This window comes from Bison bison, unplaced genomic scaffold (genome assembly GCF_000754665.1).
Source record: "Bison bison bison isolate TAMUID 2011002044 unplaced genomic scaffold, Bison_UMD1.0 scf7180017864371, whole genome shotgun sequence".
Taxonomy (NCBI): Eukaryota; Metazoa; Chordata; class Mammalia; order Artiodactyla; family Bovidae; genus Bison; species Bison bison.
The window spans coordinates 9,669,021-9,692,629 of record NW_011494943.1 but is presented as its reverse complement, the minus strand read 5'-3'; the positions used below and the strand labels follow the sequence as shown (position 1 = coordinate 9,692,629).

The 23,609-nt window shown below is 52.7% G+C and overlaps 1 protein-coding gene across 1 annotated transcript in view; it reads left to right on the top strand.

Annotated features, from left to right (window-relative positions):
- DNAH17 (dynein, axonemal, heavy chain 17) overlaps positions 1–23,609 on the top strand; it is a 94,428-nt gene that overhangs the window by 2,392 nt on the left and 68,427 nt on the right. Inside the window, exons 3-18 of the mRNA XM_010856518.1 lie at positions 699–891; positions 1,053–1,152; positions 1,407–1,492; positions 1,707–1,832; positions 2,563–2,715; positions 2,817–2,906; positions 4,580–4,747; positions 4,975–5,091; positions 9,821–10,086; positions 10,701–10,896; positions 11,858–12,004; positions 15,303–15,411; positions 15,731–15,834; positions 18,179–18,319; positions 19,714–19,857; positions 21,836–22,018. Of these exons, the coding sequence (XP_010854820.1) occupies positions 699–891; positions 1,053–1,152; positions 1,407–1,492; positions 1,707–1,832; positions 2,563–2,715; positions 2,817–2,906; positions 4,580–4,747; positions 4,975–5,091; positions 9,821–10,086; positions 10,701–10,896; positions 11,858–12,004; positions 15,303–15,411; positions 15,731–15,834; positions 18,179–18,319; positions 19,714–19,857; positions 21,836–22,018 (2,323 nt within the window). The remainder of the gene's footprint in view (positions 1–698; positions 892–1,052; positions 1,153–1,406; positions 1,493–1,706; positions 1,833–2,562; positions 2,716–2,816; positions 2,907–4,579; positions 4,748–4,974; positions 5,092–9,820; positions 10,087–10,700; positions 10,897–11,857; positions 12,005–15,302; positions 15,412–15,730; positions 15,835–18,178; positions 18,320–19,713; positions 19,858–21,835; positions 22,019–23,609) is intronic.

Sequence of the window (23,609 nt, the reverse complement as noted above, 5' to 3'; positions counted from 1 at the left end):
GTGAAGCCCAGGAGGGCAGGACTGCGCCTTTAGGTGCTGAGTCTGAGATGGGACATTGGAGCCCCCCAGACTCCGCTGGGCAACGGCTGGACTCCTGTGCTCCAGCCCCCCTCCATCACACACGTGCACTAGACCCTGCATCACGTGGCATGCCAAGAGCATCACGTCATCTGGGGTCACACAGGAAGGGGGATCCCCAGCTTTAGGGTGTGGGCAGTGAGGGGCATGGAAGGGGTTTGCAGCAGGTGGAGGCTGCACTTCTGAATGGAGGCTGAGGCTGCCCAGAGACCCCCAGAAGCCCGAGGACCCCCAGGTGTCACCTTGCACCTGCCTGAGTGCCCTTTGCAACGGTATGGTGTGCACAGCTCTTGAAGCTGTGGCAGTGCCTGCCTGCTCCCTTACTCCCATCAGAGGGCGAGCACTCCTGCGGGGCTCATCACACAGGTGGGCCCTCTAGGCCCCCAACACTCACGCTGTGGTGACCCGATCAGAACTGCCCAGGAGCCGTGGTGCAATATGGATTTTATTCCAGAGCTGGCTCCCCTCATCCTCTTTCTCGGGGGCACCAGTACCCCGGGCAAGACCCAGTGTTGTCTCAGGCTCTGTCCTGGACGAGGGCCATTGGGGGTGGAGCTGGAAGAAGCCTGCAGGTGTAACTGAGAGCATCCCCCACCCGCCCCCAACCCTTGGCTCTGCAGGATCCCCTCCTCCCTGGACAACTCGCTGCTGCACGCCATTGAGACCATCATCATTGACTGGTCCCACCAGATCCGGGATGTGCTGAGCAAAGACTCGGCCCAGGCCCTGCTGGACGGGCTGCACCCCCTGCCCCGAGTCGAGTTTGAGTTCTGGGACGCCCGGCTGATGAACCTCAAGTACATCCACGAGCAGGTGATGGCTCTTCTGCCCCCGGTGGCCAGGCACCCACAGGAGTCCCAGCCTTCCCGAAGGGACCCGGGTAACCCGGATGGATCCCTCAGCGCCGGCCTGGGGGTCAGGCAGGCTTCATCTGGGGTCTGTTGGAAAAAAAAAAAAATTGATCTCCTTTGCAGCTCAATAGGCCCAAAGTGAATAAAATAGTCGAGATCCTGGAAAAAGCCAAAAGTTGCTACTGGCCAGCCCTGCAAAATGTGTACATGAATGTTACTGAAGGTGAGCGGGTGGCCCTGTGAGAATGTCCCCCCTCCACCAGAGGAAGGCGTCAGCACCTCCTGGGTGGGCCCCTTGCCGACCCTGGGGATGGGACGGGGTCTGCCTCCCCCTATCAGCAGTTCCTTGGAGTCCCGCCTTTTGAGGGAGCAGGTGTCTGTAAACACACTGAGCTGCCCGTCACCATGTCTCGCCATCAGGGATGGGGGCTAGTTTCCACTCCTGTGGGGATGAGCCCCAGTTCTTGTTCCACGCAGGCCTGAAGGAAGCCAACGATATCGTTCTGTACCTGAAGCCCCTGCGTATCCTGCTGGAAGAGATGGAACAGGCCGACTTCACGGCGGTACGTCAGCTAGAGAGGGTCCCTTGGCTGGCTTGGCAGGCTCTGGGCTTGTGTCTTAGGGCAGCAAGGGGCTGCGGGCTTCCTGGCTGTGATCAGGCACAAGTACTGGGTGGGGGAATCTCTTCTTGCCCTTGGAGTTCCCCCCTCCTGGAGCCGTGTGGAGTGGGGAGCTGAGGTGCTGTGACCAAGCGCCCGCCCACCTGTCTCTCCCCAGCTCCCGACCTTCATCACCAAGGTGCTATACACCATCTGCTTCATCTGGGCCACCTCAGAGCACTACAACACACCCTCCAGGATCATTGTCATCCTGCAGGAGTTCTGCAACCAGCTCATCGACATGGTAGCCCCCAGGCCCCAGTGCCTTCCCTCCCCCACCCCCAGCGTTCCCCTCCCCCATCCCACCCTGCATCCCGGTCCATGTTCAACCAGGCAAAGATGTGGGTGCAAGAATTTTCAGGCTCCAGGCTAAGGCTAGGGCCCCCTGGGTGGCCACCCAGGGTTCTCCCAAGACCTGGGGCAGAGCCAGCCCAACCTGCCTTATGCTGGGAGGGAGGAAGAACGAAAGAGGGGCTGCTCACCGAGTCCCAGCACCCCAAGACTCAGCTGGGGGCTTTGAGGGGTTTATCTGCTCTGACAACACCCATTCCCTTTCCTTCTTCCACTTCACAAGCGCACGTTACGCAGCCTCCAAGGTCTGAGTTGCAGCTTTGGGCCCTGGGCTACCAGAGTGTGTGAGAATCAGGCTCATGGTCCTGTCTCCCAGCCTAGAGGGATGCAGTGGCCCAGGGTTCCGCAGCCAGAGCAGGACTGCATTTCTGGGCCCCTCATCATCTGCCTCCAGAGTCTGGTGGTGCTGTGACCTTGGCCTGGGCCGAGGGGCCCCACAACTGGCCCTGGGTGGGCAGACCGGCTAGGCCACGAGCCTGAGGCACAGCGGGTGTGTCAGAAGAAGTGGTCTAGTGGCCTGGGGCGGGGCAAGAGGGTCATTTTAACCAACCGTGCAGCTTTGGACAGCGCACCTGGGTGTCAGCCCTCTGGCTCACCTTGGGAACGTCTTCCCTTCCGCCCAGACGCGGACCTTCCTGAGCCCCGAGGAGGTGCTGAAAGGCCTGCAGGGGGAAACTGAGGAGGTTCTGAGTGGCATCTCTCTGTCCGTGAACGTCCTGAAGGAGCTGTACCGGGCCTACGACTTCTGCTGTGCAAACATGAAGCTTTTCTTCAAGGTACAGCCTGGGTTGCGGACAGCGGATGAGAGGAAATAAGTTGGGGTGATGTGGACCCCATGGGACCCCATGGACCTGCCTTTTCTCTCTCTTTCTCCTAGAAAAACAAGGAGCCGGTGCCTTGGGAATTCCCTTCTTCTCTTGCCTTTTCCAGAATAAATTCCTTCTTCCGCCGTGTCCAGACCATCGAGGTAAAGGTGGAATTTGGCTCCGCTCCCTCTTAGGAGAACTGCGTCTTCTGTCCCTGTCTTCCTTGAACATGGGCTCCCAGGAGGGAAATAAGTCACACCCAAACATCTATGTGACAGCTTCCCCAGGGGGAAGCCAAGTCACGGCTTCCCCCACCAGGCCCAGAGCTGTTAACCCAGAACAAAGCGGTCCATTTCAGTTGCTTTCCCCTTTTCTCCTGCCTTTTGTCCACAAGCAGGTTAATGACAAGTTCATTGACCTGGGTCAGGAAGCCTGCAGGCCAAGGGAGAGGGTGAGTGGGACTAAGTTAGCACAACTGAGGTTTTCAGAAGGACCTTATCTGGATACATGGAACGACACGGGATACATGGAATGACACAGGACACATAACATGGGACAAATAACACTTTTAAAGAGGTTCAGAACAGTTTGCTCTGGGGAGAAGAGGTGAGAGATGAAGGCATGTGCGGGGCAAGAAGGTTTTCCTTCTTGTTTTGTATTCTGTAGGGGATCTCTTTTTTTAGATCTACTTTGTACACATGTTACACTATTTAAAAAAATAAAGCAGGGTTGAGGGGTGGATCCTAGAACCATTGGGCAATGATTTTTTGAGGGATATTGTCAGCTGGGGCTCTGGGAAGGCCTCTGGTTCCCATCCACATCCTCTGGGAGGCAGAGCAGGAAACCCCTTGAGATGCCATATCTCGGTCACAGAGCGTTTCTTCATGTCCCAAGGCTCCCAGCCCGAGAACTTGAGGGCCCCAGCTGAGTTTCTGGCCAAATAGCTGCTGGTTCCTACATTGTAGATTCTGAATCGGGATGGAGCTTCTGGGAAAAGAGGGGCTGCTGGGAAAAGAGTGGGTGGGGGAAACGGCCCTGCTGTCCACCCCTTGCCCGATGGGCCATGCCAGCTGTGCCACCTGCCTCTGGTGTGAGAGGCCCAGAATGCGGGGCGTGACGCTGTTACTTTCCAGTAGGTTTGCTTGAGTCATATCTCGATACACCTTGGATCTTTGGTGGGAAACGGCACCAACCTTGTCTCCAGTTTAGGGGAGGGACTGGAGTGCCCTGCGAGCACCGGATCAGGCACATGGGGGCTGCTTGTGGTCCTCAGTGAGGCTTTGGGGGTCTCAAAGGGGAAATGAGAGCTACAGACAGAAGCAATAGATAGCTCAATAGGACTGAATGGGGTTAAATGCCAAACCAGCGATCTTGGAAAGGAAGGTACCTTCTGGGCTAAAGGAGCTGGAGAAGGTAAGGAGAGACCCGCGTCTCGGAGGGAATGAGCAGGTGGGATTGACCTGTAAACACCCATCAGGTGCCCAGTACATGAGGCTGTGAGGGACCACCGTCTGCCTTTCTGACCACTTCCTCCCACAGTCCAGGAAGTGGGGCCCCTGTAAAGTGTGATTTTTCTTAGAGACACATGTCACCCAGTGTTGGGTCAGGACAAGATCCTGACCTTCATCTCCTCCTCCTCCTCGATCACAACTGGGAGATTACTCACGGGACTCTCACTTCCGTCTATCTGTGTGCATCCCTGAAATGGCTTTAGAGAACATTAACACTGATAAGCAGAGGGCCCCTCGGGACTGCCCTGTGGCCCGGGGGCTCCTCCCCTCAGGGGTCAGTCAGGAAACTGAACTGATGAGGGTACGGGGGTTTCCTCCACCAGGATCTTTATAAAACAGCCATCGAGTTTCTGAAGCTGGAGAAGATTGAGCTCGGGGGCGTGAGGGGGAACATTCTTGGAAGCCAGGTGGCCCAGATCTACGACGAGGTCTTCGAGCTAGTGAAGGTTTTCGCCGACTGCAAATATGACCCCCTGGACCCCGGAGATTCAGTAAGTCGGGGGGCCTGGGCGGGGTCAATAACAAATGCCCCGAGGGTGGGAAGGCATGCGGAGGGGAGCGTATGTGTCAGAGAAAAGACAGCACAAGAACTCTGCCCTCATGACGGTGAACTTGCTGAGAGGTAACCTGAATCCCGGTGGGTGGGCTTAGAGTGCGCCTACTCCAAGCTTGGCACGCTGGTCAAGGTTCTAAGGTTGGGGATTTAATTTGCTTCCAGAGTTTTGATGACGACTACGCTGATTTTGAGACCAAAATTCAAGATCTGGATAGGAGGCTGGCCACCATCTTCTGCCAAGGGTTTGATGACTGCAATTCTATTGAGTCCAGTGCAAAGGTAGGTGGGGGTGGGGAGTGTGCCCTGACTGAGGATTCGTCACACCAGCTCCGTGACGCTGAGAACGGTTGTTCAGTCGCTCAGTCGTGTCCGATTCTTTGTGACCCCCATGGACTGCAGCACTCCTGACCATCACCAACTCCCAGAGCGTACTCAAACTCATGTCCATTGAGTCGGTGATGCCATCCAACCATCTCATCCTCTGTCATCCCCTTCTTCTCCTGCCTTCAATCTTTCCCAGTGTCAGGCTGTTTTCCAATGAGTCAGTTCTTCGCCTCAGGTGGCCAAAGTATTGGAGTTTCAGCTTCAGCATTAGTCCTTCCAGTGAACGGTTGCAGAATCGATCTAATCATGCAATCTGGAGATTGTAGGTGAAGAGCCAGGCCCAGAAAGGACAGGGGCCTTTCTCAGTGCCTTAGAGAGAGTCAGCAGTTGGCACCTTGAGTAGCTTCTGAGGGGGCCTTACTGCTACATCTCATCTTAAGAGAGGAAAGTGAGCGTGGGGTTATTATACTGAGTCCTGCTCTCCATTTGTCCTTCTTTGATTCAGTTCCCTCATTATTTACATAAGGAGCAGAAGTTAGAGGCAGAGTTGCTCTAAAAATTAAAATGCATCCACATTTTGAGCTGCTGACACACTGACTCTTAACATTTGAGATCCGAGAATACACAGTATTATGCTGCTGCTAAGTCACTTCAGTCATGTCCGACTCTGTGCGACCCCATAGACAGCAGCCCACCAGGCTCCCCCGTTCCTGGGATTCTCCAGGTAAGAACACTGGAATGGGTTGCCATTTCCTTCTCCAGTGCATGAAAGTGAAAAGTAAAAGTGAAGTTGCTCAGTCATGTCTGACTCTTCGCGACTCCATGGTCTGTAGCCTACCAGGCTCCTCCGTCCATGGGATTTTCCAGGCAAGAGTACTGGTCATTTCTGGGTGGTGGGGTGATGGCTAATATTTTTTCTGTCTTCTGTGTACTTTTCTACCATCTCCAGGTTGTGTGGGTTAGGTGTATAGCACTTTTACAGTTAGAAAAAGGAAATGCTTATGAAAACATTAAAAAAAAACAGATTGCAGAAAAGTGCTAAAGCCCCTAGAGACTGTCAGTTTGAAAGAGAAACCCAAACGGCCGATACTCACATAGGTTGTTGGTTTGGCCTAGCAAATGATCGGGAAAGTGCAAGTTAAAACCACAAGGTGCCTTTTGTCACTGGTCAAAGTGGCTGGAGCTAAGAGGAGCTGGACACTCGTTCCTCTGCTGGTTGGTGCACCCCCCCCACAGGACCCCTCAGCAGCGGGCATATGGGGGGGCACGTGGAGATGGGCTCCTGGACCTTCCTGGTCCAAGATCACGAGGCAGCCAGCATTTGGTGCCGACATGCCAGGATGTTCCTTTGCCTTTTGAGTATTTCTAAAGCAAAAATGCTTGAGGATTTGAAGCTCTGCAAGTGTAACGATCAATTAAGTCTTGGATGGAGTTGGTGCTCCAGGCAAAATATCAATGGATGCAAATTAATACAGAGCCTGCATGCTGTTCCCTGCTCTGGACACCCTTCCCCTTGGAGCCGCCTCGGGCACCTCCTCGGAGAGGCCCCCCCACTCACCTCCTCCTCCCAGCGGGAGCTCGCCCCTCGCCGCCATTGCCAACACCCACCTGCTTGGTTTTCCTTCTTCATGCTTGGCTCTCCCTGGCATCTGTCATGTACTGATCTCTTCGTGTCTGTCGTCCTCCCAACTAGAATATAAACTCCCTGAGGGCAGGTGCTTGGTTCAGGTTGACGCAGAACCAAGCCCAGTGCAAAGCCAGGCTTTCCTGGTGGAGGGAACTGGCCCTCGCTGAGGCGGTGGAGCTGTTCCCTGATGACTCCCTGGCAGACCTTGGGCGGGAACCAGAGGCTGTTAGCCCCAGGGCTACCCGAGTGCAAAGGGTCCTGAGTAAGGATGCTAGCCAGAGCTTCCACGTGGAAATGCTGGTCCTCCCCTGTGGCGGGGTCTCCAGAATGAAGACGATGCTGGAGCGGATGGACTGTGGCCCCAGTTAGCCCTTCTTGCCTGTGGTGGGGATGAAACCGGGAGAAGCACGCCCCCAGACCTCTCGGAGGCTGGGTACCACCTTGTGCTGCCTTTCGGTGATGGGAAAGGAGGCAGGTTGAGGTGTCCACACCAAGTTGCCAGAGGCCATAAGTCCCCCCTCGGAGGGGAGGAGCTGGCCAAGGAGGAACTCTGGGTGGCACATGCAGGACTGAAGTCCACTCCCTGGGTGTTTTCACAGGCACTTCCCCACTCTGCCGTGGCCTAAATCGGCTTCTGTACTCTGCAAGAGAAAGTCCTTTTCAGACACGTGACTTTGTGTTAGATTAGAAAGAAAATAAGTCAGGAAGACTCTCGTAAACTGTTCTGTCTCCATCTGCTCATCTTCCTTCCCATACTGAAGAGCATTTTCTTCCCATTTGACAACCCTCCGCTCTAATTAGGACAGGCCCTTGGGGTGCCCTCCCGCCTGTCCGCTTGACCCCCTGCGTGTTCCCAAGCTGCCGGGATGCTATTTCTCGCTGTCAGTAATTCACACGCAGCTGGGAAGGTTCTAGAGCAATTTTCCACACAACCTCCTCCTGGCAGAGAATGAAGTTAACCTCCTTTCCAGAAGCCAGGGGCCAGAAAACATGTGAGCGTGAAATGAAGGGAAGAGAGAGGAAAAAAGTCAAGAGGGTTGTCAGGCAATATAATATGCTTTTCCCAACTGCTCTGTGTCAGTTTTCAGACACGACACTGGTGACCTCATGTGGGGAGCCCCTCCCCCCGGCCACTGCAGGGAGTCGTGGTTAGCAACTTGGGGTCACAGCATCTTCCCGGGAGTCAGTTGCTGCTCTCGTTGACTTTCAGGGACCTAAAAATCTCTCCTGCTTTCTCAGCAGCCACTATTCCACCCTTTGCCCAAAAGGCCACTTATAGACACAGTAGTGGTCTTAGTTTTCATACCGAAAACTAGGGCAAATCTGAGACTTGGGCCCAGGCCTTCAGGGTCCAGGGGCTCAGGCAGGCACGGGGACTTCTCCCCTGGTGACCCCTGGCTGGCTGGGAGCTTCCTGAACATCCGGCACGTGTCACACTGTCCAGCCCACATGGCTACTCTCTGCAGGCTGCAGTAAGGGCCCCTTCCCCAGTGCTCAGGCACAGCCCTGGCCCCTGCTGCCTCCAAGCCTCCCACCACTGCGAGAGGATTTTTTAAGAAACTCGCCTCTATGTCCCAACTTGAGCCACCCTCTGATGCCACCCAAGACCGCAGCCAAAACACCCAGATGATCCTTCCTTATTCTCTTCTATGAGCTTTTCGTTTGTTTAGCGAGTGCGAGTGTGTAGCAGTTGCAGACCCTCAGTGCGATGAGTTTGCTTCGTGCAGGGTGCTCAGGCATGGTTACTGCCCTCAGAGCGAGGTGACAACCCCTGCTGGAGTAATCAGGTCGAGGTGCTTGGGCTGATAGGCCATGGGCACCTGAGCTGTCCCAGCTCCTTGAGGACTCTGGAAGCCCATGCTTGAACCTCTGGTGTCACGGCCTGTGAATGTGCCAAGCTTTCCCTGTAATCTCCGCAAAGCCCCAGGGCTGAGCGCTCCCTGGAAGTCAGCACTTCCTGCCCTGGGCACCCGCACAGTATCTGAACCCCATCCCCACTGCCACCTCCACCTGGTCAACCCAGGGCTGAGCAGGGGGCCCTTGGTTGGTGGATTGAACTGAGTCCGCTAGAGAGGTGTTGAGGTGCAGACCCCTAGGACCTGTGAATTACTGAAAATAGAGTCTCCGCAGATGTAATTGAGATGTTCATTGAGGGCCTCCTGCTGGCCTCCTGTGCCTTAATCCAGTGAGCCTGGGGTCTGTGTCAGAAGAGGAGGAGAGCCACAGGGCCAGACATGCACAGGGAAGATGGCTCCATGACAAAGGAGGCAGAGGGTCTACAAGCCGAGGATTGCTGGCCACCCAGGGACTCTCCCCTGGAGCCTTCAGAGGGAGCACAGCTCTGTCCACCTTGATTAAGACTTGTTGCCTCCAGGCTGTGAGAGAATTAAGTCCTCTGTTGAAGCTTCCCAGTTGACAGTGCTCTGCGATGGCAGCCCCGGGACGCTCCTATGGGCTCCTCCCCATACCAGCATTTGGCGAGTTTAGTGGTTTGGGGACCCCACGTAGTGTAAGACAAGCCTCCCCCTCACCTCTTTTCCTCCAGAGCACTTTTCAGAGCAAAACAAGCTTCCCGAGTGGTTTCTCTTGCCTGGGTGGGTCCTTGAGGATCAGTGGTCTTCCCAATAATTCTGGTCATGAAGATATTTCTCAATCCCGTTGTAGCGCAAGCCCTGGTTATATAGAGAGCTGCTTTCCTCCCCCAATTTTTTTAAACAGTATTTCCTAACTGTTTAAATCTTCTTTGCCCAAACCCTGATTTCTCCCGGTCCTGAAACAAATCTTTTTCTAGACCTTGAACCTAGTTTGTACTGTTGGTTTATCAGCTGAGTATGTGGGGACCCAGCATACATCAAGATAGAAATCATAGAAGCAGCTGATTAGCCAGTTGCTACACAGAGGAAACTTCCTGGCGTTGAAGGCACATGTCTTCCCACTTCTGAAGGCTGACCGCACAGAGTGTCCAAGCCGTGGGTGATGCCAGGCATGGGGGAGGGGACGGGCCCCCCCCAGCAGGGCCCCGCCCCCAACAAAGGAGGTTCTCTCGTTTCTCTCCAGCTTCTGCACATGTGTGGGGGCCTCTTGGAACGGCCTCTGATTCTCGCTGAGATGGTGCCCAGGTACTCGGTCATGCTGGAGCTGTTTGACACTGAGCTGGACAACACCAAGATCCTGTATGACGCCCAGATCGCAGCCTCAGCAGATGGCAACATCCCCCCGATCCACAAAAACATGCCCCCCGTGGCCGGGCAGCTCAAGTGGAGCCTGGAGCTGCAGGAGAGGCTGGAGGCGCCCATGCGGGACCTCAAGCACATCGACCACCCGTGAGTGATGGCCCTGGGCCGGCAGCGCTCCTCCGTGGCCACGGGGAGTGGGGTCAGGTGCTCTGTCCCCACTCTGAGGCAGGCCCACGCCTCCCATCGCCAAGCCTTTCCTTCCCAGGGCACAGTCCCAGGAGAGACCCCACAGCGCATGCCCCCTACTCTGAGTAGCTGGCCAGAGCAGGGAGTTGGCCACCATTACTCATGTTTGGCAGAGGCCAGAAGGCAGGCGGAGGACCGGGAGAGCTCACAGCAGGACGAGGGAGGCTGTCGGCTGGGGGACAGGAGGAGGGTGTCCTGTGAGTGTGGTTGGAAGGCATATCTGGCTCTCTGGTTAGTCCTAAGTTGGAAGAGAAGAGAGGAATTAGGGAAGCTGGAGGTTATGAATCAAGTCATGGCCATTCGGGGCCAATATTACAAGGGTTAGCATGTGACCTTCTGGATTAGATGCTACCTACATAGGGCATCATCCATTTGTACGTTCAGGGTCTCAACCTGGAAGAAACGAGAGAGCTGGCTGGCTGCTGCAACACCCCAGGGTCTGAAAGCCTCGGTTGGGGTGCCAGTGAGGCCCCGTGGGAGACAGTATCTGACCCTCCCCCTAACTCTGATTCCAGGGTTATGTCCAGCGTGGAGGCCAAGCTAGTCTACCAGAAATACGACGAGATGATGGAGCTGCTGAGAAGCTACCGCGAGAGGATCTACCAGCAGTGGGTGTCGGGGGTGGACAAGGACTGCCACTTCAACCTGGGGCAGCCCCTGATCCAGCGGGACCCTGTCACCAACCTCATCCGCGTCAACTTCAGCAAAGCGGTGGGTGCCGTCTGCTTCCTCATGGGGCAAGCTCAGGCGGCTCTGAGGCTCACCCCCTCCTCCCGACAGCACAAATCTGTGGGGTTGACGTTTATGTCACATTTACCCCAAAGCTTTATTATCGAAGTGTTGCTTGAAGTGTGCCTGGGGTATGTTTGAGATATGAGACAATCATAGTATCCTTGAATATAGCTTGAATGAGTGTACTATTTTAAAGCTGGGCCACGTTTCATAGGGTCCCAAGAGGAATCATCAGGTTGAGAATTAAAAAAAAAAAAAAGGTCTTTGCAGGATTTGAATAAATAAGCCCCCTGGTCAAGCTGGGGATGCTGGAGGGAATCCGCACCATCTGGGGCTAAAATCGGATGGTTAGCCATGTGCTAGGGCAGAAGTGGGAGCAGTCTGGACCTCCACAAGCATGGCCCCACACAAGTGTGTCAGCCTTGCTCGTGAAGTCAGCAGTGATTTCAGCAAGGCAGGGGCCCCACATGTGACTTTCCCTCTGAAACCGTCTCTTCCACTAACATGCATTCTTTCATTCAACAAACATTTACTAAGCACTTACTTTGTGTAAGTGCTGGGGATAAATTAGCGAACCAACAAAGATCTCTGTCCTTCTGAAGCTTGCCTCCTACAGAGCGAGAAGGGCAGGGGTTGAGGGGGCAGGCGGTGGAGGAAGGGCCAGGAGAAGAGCGGATGGAGGAGTAAACTCGCGTAACAGGTCACACATGAGGAGGTGGCAATCGGTACCTCAAATAAAGGTGGGGGCAGGTGAGGGGGTCATGGACTGAGCTGAGGAAGGCAGCACCCTGATCCTGCCAGCAGAGCCTGTCCCCCAGGTGGGCCTCCCCCTCAGCTCCCCCTGGGGGCTGCAGAAGCCTCCCAGGGACAGACCTGCACGTGTGCTGCCAAGCCCTGTGCTGTGAGACCTGACCGCTTCTGTCCTCTTCACTTGCCTCAGTTGGTGGCAGTGCTGAGAGAGGTCAAGTACCTGAACTTCCAGCACCAGAAGGACATCCCCACGAGCGCCGAGAACCTGTTCTCCCAGTACGAAACCTTCCGGAAGTTCGTGGGCAACTTGGAGCTCATCGTCGGCTGGTACAATGAGGTGAGCTGGTGCCACATTGGGTTTTTGTTCGCCGCATTCTGGGGGGGGGGTTTCGTTTAGGACAAAGGTGTACGAGCCCCATGTGGAGTAGAATGGAGTATGTTTCCGTGAAAGTGACTGGAGCCTCCCTCTGGGTGAATCCCTGTCCCTGCCTTTTCCACCTCCTAGAGTCGCCCGCATTCCTGGGCTGGAGGCCACGTCACACCACCCGCGGATCACCGCACCCCCACTTCTGTCGTCACACTCCCTTCTCATTTGTTTTTATCGGCTCCGTCTTATAAGGACCTTGCCATCCAGTTGGGCCCACCTGACGTCAAGGTCCTTAACTGAATCACGCTGCAAACCCTCTTGTTTGCCAAAGGCGACGTGACATAGTATCCCAGGTCTTGGGAATTAGGAAGTGGCCACCTTTGGGGGCCATTATTCAGTCTACCATAGACGCCTCATCCAAAAGGGGCCAGCGAGTTTCTCTCTCCTTGAACCCTGGAATTTGTTTTTTTTTAATATTTATTTACTTCTGGCTGTGCGGGGTCTTCGTTGTTGTACACGCGCCTCCTCTAGCTGTGGTGTTCAGGCTGCTCGTTGCGGTGACTTCTGTTGCTGCAGAGCATGGGCACTAGGTCCGTGGGCTTCGGTAGGTGCAGCACATGGGCTCCCCAGTTGCGGCTCACAGGCTCAGTTGCCCCACGGCATGTGGGATCTTCCCTGACCGGGATCAAACCTGTGTCCTCGGCGTTGGCAGGCAGATTCTTAACCACTGGATCAGCCGGGAAGCACGAACCCTGGGAATTTAGGATTGGGTCCCAGCCTCATTTACCACTGGAGTCTTGGGGCAGCAGAGAAACAAGAGCGAGTAGAAACTCGGGCTGCAGAAGGAAGGGAGCAGATGACCAGAGAGGCCCTGAGAGTGGCCTGTGAACCATGAAATCCCAGGGCCTGCCTTAAGTGCATGTCCTTGAATTAGCTCCCTCCAGAATCAACTTTCTTCAGGCTCAAAGAAGGCCATATTCATCCATTCCCCAGAATGCGCCCCCAGCCATGACATTTAGGAAAAACAGAAGCCTTAGAGATGCAGTCACATGGAAAAATGTTCATGGGTTACTTTCAGTGCAAGAGTCTTTGGGGTTTTTTTTACAATGATGCAATCAGAAACAAACAAAAAAATCCAACAAATATTAATTAGAATAAAACAGAAAACTATCTTCCACTTCTGTATTTCCAAACAAACCCCAACCAAGCACATGCTGGGGAAGCATGTTAGCTTCAGCAGTGAATGACATTGTTCAAATAAAAATGTTAGACAAGAATGGACAAATGTTAGGCAATGTTAGGACCTAGAGCTAAGTGTCTACAATGATCCTTATTATTGATACTGGCTCCCCTCTCTAGTGATGCTCCTGGGGTCCCTTAGATCAGGGGTCCCCAACCTCCAGGATCTAATGCCTGACGATCTGCGGTGGAGTTGATGTAATAATAGTAGAAATAAAGCGCACAGTAAATGTGAAGTGCTTGACTCATCCCAAAACCACTTCCCGTATCCCCATCGGTGGACAAATCATCTTCCACAAAACCAGTCCCTGGTGCTGAAAAGGCTGGGGATAACTGCCTTTAAATGCACTTCTTCTTCTTAACACAGGTTCTGTCGTCGAGAGAGACCCCAGGCACTAATGTCTGAGCTAGGCGAGAGTGGGGAGGGTGGTGGGGAAGCTTTAAAGAATCTGCTGGGGATGGGGTGAGGGGGATGTCTGGGAAAAATGCCCTAAAGGTGTGGATTTATAACATAGCTGTCAAAAAGTACTAAACAGGGCATACTGAGTGGATCCCGTCACCGTGAGCTTTGTTTACTCTGGGCAATCACAAAAGGGTAATAATATTTAGCTCTTGTCTGGGCTATTGGTATAACTGTTTAACATCCAAAGGTTGATAAATGGAATCAAGATTTCACATTGACTCACTTTATAATCCTGTCCGTGCTCTCTTTTACTTCTGTCTGCTCTCCACTGGTAATAGCCATTAAGCTTTATTTCTCTGCCCATACTGTACCTTTTCTAGGGATTAATTGTTTGAAAAGGAGGACAAAGGTGGGGAGGGGGCTCCATTTAAAGTACTAAGTATATGTCAAGGGTTATTGTGAAAGGCAAATAGCATCTAACATGCAATTTAACTTCTATGTACATCCCTCACTTTATATAGACCTATCCTTGAGAACCTTACGTGTAAATCAAAATGTTACCAGATAGGACAATGTTCTGAAGCACACAAATGGTGCTTATTATTTAAAAGAATAATTTATATTTAAAAAAACTGTACACCCTCCATCTGTTTTTCTATTCTGTGAACTGACGCTTTCAAGCATTACATGAATTTCTTAGCTCGGGGCAGACCCACATCGAGCCTGTGTGGACCCTCCCTTGCAGTTCACCCTGATGCTTTAACTAGTGGAACAGCTTCTCCACAGATCCTGGACCTCCTCCGTATAATCACATTTCAAGCTTTAGATCACGGCCCAGGCGATGATCACGGCCCAGGCGATGTTCTGAGAAATGCCCCAGAAACGTCGCACTTCTTATTCTTAACACAGTTTCTGTTGTCGAGAGAGACCCCAGGCATTAATGTCTGAGCTAGGCGAGAGTGGGGAGGGTGGTGGTAAAGCTTTAAAGAATCTGCTGGGGATGGGGTGAGGGGGATGTCTGGGAAAAATGCCCTAAAGGTGTGGATTTATAACATAGCTGTCGAAAAGTACTAAACAGGGCATACTGATTCCTCTGATTTCCTTTTTTTATGATTCTAAGCTTCCCCGGTGATTGAGTGGCAGAGAATCCGCCTACAATGCAGGAGACTCGGGTTCTATCCCTGGGTTGGGAAGATCCCCTGGAGGAGGGCGTGGCAACCCACTCCAGTATTCTTGCCTGGAGAATCCCATGGACAGAGGAGCGTGGTGGGCTACAGTCCACAGAGTCATAAAGAGTTGGACATGACTGAAGCAACTGAGCACAAGCCAGATTTTTTAAGTTTTGGATTATATACACGTTGTTTTTGCATTAGTGAATTTCCTCCTCTTTCCATCCCATAACATAAGTGATTCAGAGTTAAGCATATACATAAATCCTTGATGATAAAAAAAAATAATTTTAAAAGTTGGAATCTCCTGAACTTTGTGCACATAATTCCCAGTTAAATCACACTAATGGTAGCTGGTTTGGTTGGTATTGAGTAATAAGCACCATTACCAGGAGACAATTTTAAATCTGCATGCATTTGGAACAAATGCCCTGAAACTGTAGCCCTTATTTTGCAGATAAAGACCACCGTAAAGGACGTAGAATTTCCACTGATAAAGTCAGAATTGGAAGCAATTGATGTCAAATTATTGAATGCTGAGACGACACTGTTCTGGAATGGTGAAGGTGTGAAGGCAATATTTGCTTCCCTTTGAGTTAAACTTGGGTGAGAGGGACGGAGGTGGGGTCCAACCCGTCGGGCATCTGGAGTTCTTGTGGAATCAGTGATCCGCCCACTTGGGGATGGGGAGGTCCTGATTCCAAAGGGACAAACGGTGTGTGTTACCCCTCAGTGCTGCCTTTCTGGAAGTTCTCCACCATTTTCTCTGCTTCAGGCTCCAGAGAGGCAGGGGGACTTGCCCAGAGCTGTGTTACAGTAATGATTGTCAAGTCAGCCTTTGCTAAATCTTTCCTTTTGTAAGATCCCTTCATGCTTCTCTCTCAGGTGTGTTTGAATATATTCAAGAGATGCGAGAAATTCTACACAACTTGCAGAACAGAATACAAAAAGCAAAGCAAAACGTCGAGGGGATTTCCCAGGCCATGAAGGTGAGTAACCCGCAAAGCACAGTGTGCGTGTGCGTGCTAAGTCGCTTCAGCTGTGTCCGACTCTGCGACCCTGTGGACCATAGCCCACCAGGCTCCTCTGTGCGTGGGATTCTCCAGGCAGGAATACTGGAGTGCATGGTTGTGCCCTCCTCCAAAGGATCTTCCCCACCCAGGGATCAAACCCGAGTCTCATGCCTCCTGCATTGGCAGGCGGGTTCTTTACCACTAGTGCCCCTGGGAAGCCCCAGAGTGGGGCTTAAATAGGGACCTGGGACAGAGTCCTGAGGAAACGGGCCCCTCGGAGATGCTCACGTAAAGTGCCCAGGGCAGCAGGGACCTGCTGGGTGAGGCTCAGGGCCACAGAACGGTGACATCAGGGTGGCTCCAGGGCAGAAAAGCCCCAGGTCGTTCTGTAGAGTTCCATTCCATTTGGTTCTGTTGAGCTCAGTGAACATGGGGGCCGCGCCCTCTGCCAGGCGGATACCAGGAATGAGGGTGCAGTCAGGGAAGAGGTGCTAAGACTCAGCCCTGCTGGGAACACGTTCATCATTCAATGAAGACCACCATGGGTCCTTTCTCTCAAGCCCGATCCAGAAAACTGGGGGACAGCCTTCCCTGGCACCCCCTCCCCAACATGGTCTGTCATCAAGGCCCAAATCTGCAGACACCTGCCACGGGCCATCATAATCTGTTCATTAGAAAGCATCTCATCTGTGTTGAGATACCTTTGGCTTATCTCGGTATGAAACCCTTTCCTGCATTATAGTTCACAGTCATTTCATCACCATCCACTTAGATGTAACTCAATAAATTGTAGGCAAAAGCCACTGCCCACCCTACTTTTTTCTGATTCAATTTTCATTTGATCAGACCATTTCCTCAAGTCATTGCCTCAGAAAGGATGTGTTGATGACCTGCTTTCTGAGTCCTTGCTTGTCTTAAGCTCTTTCTTTGGATCTCACCTAGCTTGTCCAAAGAAAGGATTTTTTGATGTGGTTCTTTTCCTTCAGTAGTCTAGAAAGATCTCTATATTCATCTGCTCTGGCCACTATAGCAAAGGACCAGAGACTGGGCAGCTTACACAGCAGAAATGTATTGTCCCACAGTCCTGAAGTTGCGAAGTTCAAGGTCAAGGTGCTAGCAGGTTCGGTTCCTCCTGAGGCCTATCTCCTGGGCATGTAGATGGCTGCTTCTCCCTGTGTCCTCTTCAGTTCAGTTGCTCAGTTGTGTCTGATTCTTTGTAACCCCTCGGACTGCAGCATACCAGGCTTCCCCGTCCATCACCAACTCCTGGAGCTTGCTCAAACTCATGTCCATTGAGTTGGTTGATGCCATCCAACCATCTCATCCTCTGTCATCCCCTTCTCCTCCTGCCCTCAATCTTTCCCAGCATCAGGGTCTTTTCCAATGAGTCAGCTCTTTGCATCAGGTGGCCAAAGTATTGCAGCTTCAGCATCAGCCCTTCCAATGAATATTCAGGACTGATTTCCTTGAGGATTGACTGGTTGGTTCTCCTTGCAGTCCAAGGGACTCTCAAGAGTCTTCAACACCACAGTTTCTCTGTGTTCTAATTTCCTCTTATAAGGACACCAGTGGTATTGGATTAAAACCCGTCTTAATGACCTCCCCTGAATCACCTGTTTAAAGGCCCTCTCTCAAATGCAGTAACATCCTGAGTGTTAGAGATTAGGACTTCAACATATAAATCTGGCGGGAGAGACAGTTCAGGCTGCAGCCACCCCTTCTTGTAGCCACGATGTTGAAAAAACTTGACTGTGGTATGACTTCCCTTTGCTGTCCCTGTTCTCTCTGACCAGAGGCAGATAGTCCTTGGTCGTAATCAGGGCTCAGACACATCACCAGCGTGTGTCCAGACGCGTGTCTCCTTTTGTTAATATTCCCTGGATTCACAAGCAGCTTTCAGTCTGAAAACAGCAGCATTTCCCCAGTCCCCAGGCACTTCCTCCAGTCACTATTCTCTCCCTTGTGTCCCTTTTGTCCTGGACACTGAGCATCTTCACACACGTCTCTGGATCCAGTCACCATGTCCCCTCACCTCCAGCTCCTGTGGTTCCTGATGAGAGGGTCAGATACTGCTTTCCCTAGGCAGGCTCCTTCCAGGCCTGATGGGGCAAAATGCCCAGGGGTCTCTCTGTGGTCCCACAAGGCCCCTGTTAGTTTTGAGTCACATCATTGAAGACTGTCTAACAGTGCTTGGCGGTCCCTCAGCCTCTGTGAGGCCCACCTCGGCGGGGGACACTTACTCCTAAAGGTGTATTGGGAAGGAGTGAGACTGGAAGCTTTTCCTCCAGGCGCTTTTCTCCTGCTCATGTTTTCCCTCCAGGACTGGTCAGCCAACCCGATGTTTGAAAGGAAGGACAACAAGAAAGAGGCCCTGTTAGACTTGGATGGGAGGGTGGCCAACCTCAACAAGCGCTACACTGCGGTCAAGGATGCTGGCCTGAAGATCCAGGCCATGGTCGCGGTGAGGAGATGCCTGGGAAGGCCTTAGAGAGTCCACGTGCTTTCAGTAGCCAGGGAGGAAGGAGCAGGGTGGGGAGGGGCTGGAGGTTTCATAAAACGTTGGATGTCTGCAACCTTTAATCCAGGAGTCTGATTTTATAACAGCAGACTCTGCTGATTGCTCACCTGGAAGCCCGATCCTCTGGCCACATGTCTGTCCTCCTCTAAGGATGTCAGAGCCTCCTCCCCCTACATAAATCAGTGTGGACAAATGACATATTTCTACAGGGTCCCTGGGGATAGCTGAATCTGAGACCAGCAGGCCACCTTGAAGGAGGAGGGTCTGCTGAGCTGTTCTTATGGTCAAATCATTGCTCAGAAGGTCCTTACTAAGTGGAGTGACTTGACTAGGCCAAGAAATACTTTGTTTCCAGCTCTTCTTCCTTTGCTCTGGTACCAGAAGGTCCCAGTAAATTAACTTGTTAAACAGCAAAAAGGTTACTTGAAAGAGTTAACTGATTAACCTGTTAACACTCCCAGATGTATTGGAAACAATACGGGAGAGAGAAATCTGGCTCAGGGCCAGGAAGAGGCTTTGTCATCACATAAGTTTGCTAGAGTCCTCGACTCCCATAATAGTCCTGTGAAGCATTGTTTTCTATCTTACACTGAAGCTATTTAAGCCTGTGTCGTGTCTTCCCTATTAGAACGTAACTGCCTGAGGGTACAGGCTGGGTTGTGTTCAATTTCGTGTTTCCTCGTAACACTCAGTGTCTTATAGATTCATCTACCCACCTACCCAACCATTCAACCATCTATCCACCCATATATCATTCAACCATCCATCGCTCATTCAACCATCAACCCATCCATTCATCCATCCAACCATTCACCCACTCATCCACCCACCCACCCACTCATCCACCCACCCACCCACTCATCCATCCATCCACCAGCTCCTGCTCTGCTCCAGACACTTGGCTTAGTGCCAGAGGTATAATGGTGTGAAGGACAGTCAATTCCTGTCCTTGTGATGCTTGGCATCAAGGGGAGGTACAGACTAAAGACAATAATTCAGCATTGTCATCTGTGTTATCACAGGCACAAATAATGGGTCACTAGAGGGAACACAGGTTGGGGGCAGGGCCAGGAGCCAAACCTGAGATGAATGGGGGTGGTGATCAAGGAGGGTCAAGGAGAAGCAGGTCATACCTGGCATGAATGGGAAGGAGCAGCCTAGACAAAGGCACTGACCTAGGAAGAGCCTGGCACATTCAGGAAGCCAAAATCAGACCTCTGGGTGCGGAGCGTGTAAACGAGGACAAGGGTAGTCCAGAAAGTCATTGGATAAATTGACTAAAGAGGAAACAGGTAGACCCAGTGAAACAGCAAGCAGCCGTGTGGTTCTGTTTGCAGGAAAATGCAGAACTCTTCAGAGCAGATACGACAAGCCAGTCCTGGAAGGATTACGTCAACTACATTGACAGCATGGTCTTAGATGAATTTGACCAATTCATTCGCAAGTCTCTAAATTACCTGATGGACAACATGGTTGCAGATGTAAGTGACAGGCGTGAGATTTATGTATATGCGTACACATACATATCTATTATAAATATGAGATGAGGTTTACACTGGAATCTATAATCTGTGGTTTCCTGATGAAAGAACAGACTTATTAAAATCTGCCCAGGGTGACAAACTTATCCTGATTTCAAATCTGAAAGTCCTGCACCCCGGGACATCTGGTCACCCTGAGTGTGCTGCAGCATAAATGGGCTAAGCACACCGCCACAGAGCCGAGCTGACCTGTGTTGCTGTCGGTTGAGGAAAAGCAGGCACCGCTGGCCACTCCTCCTGTAGCCTGGGGGTGGGATGTGCCCTCCTGTTGGCAGCGTCATCCAACCCTCTCCACCCTCTGCCGAATCGAGCAGAAGCTTAAACCAGGTCAGCAGAGTGGGTTTGCTGGTTAATTGCATCCTGGCCTGTTCTCCCTGAGCTGTGCCCTGCCTGTGTCTTTTTCACTACAGGGGCTCCCAAGTGACTTTGGACACTGCCCAGGAGGGCAAGATCAGAGACCAAGCCCACTCAGCTCACTCTCAGGAGAGGGTGGTGGGCACCACAGTGAGACACCCCGACACAGGTGCAGAGGGCAGTTGTCACCAGATTATCAACAGACCCCAGAGTCTGTTGGTGAAAGTAGAAGGCATTACTAGCTGTAGGGCTCACCAAGGGCTTCCCTGGTGACTCAGTGGTAAAGAATCTGTCTGCCAATGCAAGAGATGTGGGTCCAATCCCTGGGTGGAGAAGATCCCTTGGAGAAAGAAATGGCAACCCACTCCAGTATCCTTGCCTGGGAAATCCCATGGACAGAGAGGAGCCTGGAGGGCTACAGTCCATGGGGTCACAAATGAGTCAGACATGACTTAGTGACTAAACAACAAGAAAGACTCAGCAAGCAAGATATAGCAATGCAATATCAGCAACGAAGGTAGCTAATGTGTAGTATTTATCCCTACAAAGAGAGCAGTCATGGTCAAATGGTTGATGAGGCCCTGATAACACACTGTCCTTCCTAAAAAGTCCCAGGGAGGCTCTGTATTTGCAAGTGGCCAACCAGTAGGAGTGGCCCCCCCAAGACAGAGTCTCAAGCAAAGTCTGCTCAACTGAGTTCATCACAGCTGACCTCTCCCACTTAGCTCACTCAGACACTAGTGCAGAGTCTCCCCCAGTCATACAGCCAGGGGGCTCTTGAGCTGGCCACCACAGGGCCAGTGTGGACTACGTTCGGAGGAAGGTTAGTGGCCATGGAGCAGGTCCCAAGCACCTGTGGGCCTCGGCCTGCACTCTTGAGATTTATTGGTGCATTGGGTGGGCTCCATCCTGTCCTCTGTCACCCAAGACCACACCTAGGATCTGCAACCTCACAAGGAGGACCCAGGAACAGACAGGGTTACCATGTGCCCACTTTGTAAGCAGGACCTCTGTGGAACGTGAGGCTTGTCCTTTTTGGAGTTCAGCAGAGGCCATCCTGCCTGGCTGGGATGCCCCCCGCCCCTGTCCCACACGCTCTGTATGTTAACTATCCATCTAATCCCCATGGTAACCCAAAGAGATGGGGACAACAATTGCCTCTGTTCTATGAAACAAGTCTGCTCATTTCATATATCTGGGGAAACGATATCGAGGTTCTCGCCTGAGACCACACAGCTGGTCAGTAGCAGATATGGGCTTGAATGCAGGTAGTGGGTCTCCTAAGCACTCAGTCGTTGCTGCTCCGTCTGGCTGGGACACCCAGCCTGCGTTTGGCCTGGTGGTGCTGCATTGGGCTGCACAGTTCTTGCTCATGGGCCCTTGGTGGGGAGTGTGCTGTCTGTAGCGGTCCCAGCTCATGGGCCCTTGGTGGGGAGTGTGCTGTCTGTAGCAGTCCCAGCCAGCAGGAGCCAGCCCTAGACCTTGTCTGGTGCCTGGGTGAACATCAGGCATTGAGAACGGTTAGCCAAGGGCAGGGCCTTGACCCCGTAACACCCTGTTTTAGGAGAGCGTCGCGCCGCTGTTCGAGGTCCGCATGGAGCTGGAGGACGATGGGCTGGTCTTCAATCCATCCCTGGAGGTGGGTGGGGACCGAGGCTTCCTGGCGCTGATCGGGAGTCTGGTCACCGACATCTACAATGCAGCCAAGCTCATCCCCAGACTGGCCAAGGGCAGGATGCACTATAAGGTCAGTCTGGGCTTGGTTACGGCCCCACCACTTTCCTTGCCACCATCTGCTACCCGGGGTCGGAATCGCCTTACTGATGCGGCAGCGCTTGGTCGTGTGTGTGTTTCATGGTGGTGGTCCCATGTGTGATGAGGAGCCCAGGGGCTTCCGTTCTACCAGGCTCCCTGCGGGTGGTGGCCCGATTTCTCTCACCAGAGTGGACCTGTCCTTGGTCGACCTGGTTTTCATTCCCTCAACACCTCCCCACCCACAGCGAGATGCCGAGTGTGCTTTCCTGCCCCTCTCCCTGCCGTTTTCCTCCCTCCCGTAATTTACAGTCTGATCCTCTGAGCATGCAGGCTCTTTGACAAATGTGCCTTCCACTGGCTCCCACACCCGTTTGCTCTGAATGCATTAAATACCCACCCACGACCTAAAACACAGATCAGATCCTGGGGATGCAAAGGCGGGGGAAATTCAGCCTCCCTGAAGGGGGAGGTCTGAGAGGGGTGTGCTTGTTGAAGCATGGTTTGTGGGGCAGTTAAGCAAACATTGGAAAAGACCTAAATGGCCATCAAATACAGGAGTCCTTCAGTAGCTTCAGGCCCATCCAGACAAAGGCATCTAAATGAGTCACAAAAGGGAGCCTGGGATGGAAGGAGGCTCGTGGTGTGTTATCAAGTGTTTATCAAGCTGCGGAACTATGTTTAGAATGTGATTTCATTCATTTAAGCAAACAAAGGCCTGTCTTCCTAAGGACACATTCCAAACTGTCAAGAGTGCTCACTTCTGGGAGACAGGATGGGGGTGAGGGAGGCGGGGGGACAGGGCAAGTAAAGGGGGCTTTTTGTTTCATATGCTCTGCCTTGTTTGAACTTCTTGATGACGGGTGTGTATTATTTGTAATAACAAACATTTCCAGCAAGATGCTCTGTGCTGTCAGGGACCAGGTATGTGTAGTGATGTGAGGACAGGAGGAAATACCTGGCCAGGTTAAGGACAGCTCCCCAGAGCAGCTGAGCTGCATTCTGAGTTGAGCAGGATGGGAGGAGATTCCCAGGCAGAGAGAACGATTTGAGGATTCCTGAGACACACAGAGGTAGTGTTCCAGGCCCAAGTGCACATGGCGAGCTGCTCTGGAGCTTAGCACAGAGTGAACCACACCCCCAGAGGTCCACTCAGGCACAGACGTGTGGGACCAACACAGGCTGATGAGAGCCGGAGCCTGACATGTGGCTCTAGAATCTGAAGGGCCGCACGTTTGGGGCTCCTCCACCCGCCCTGGGGTCCTCGCGTGATGCAGCAGAACAGAGCAAGGCAGAGTAACGATCCCGGTGACCCGGCCACACCCCAGGCTGTGCACACCCTGCCCTGGTCTCATTTGCAAGGTTTTAATTTATCAAGGCAACTGAGTGACTACAGAGAGAGGTCAGTGCCACTGATAGAAAACGTAATGTTGCTCACAGCTCCCCAAGAAAGGAGAGGCGCAGTCAGCCATTCAGGGGCGAAGTAGGGAGCAGCAGGTTTGGTAGGAGGCAGGAGGAGGATGGAGGGAAGCCCAGGCCAGAGGCTGGGAGAGCTAGGGGAACTGCTCCCGACAGGCCCCACGGGC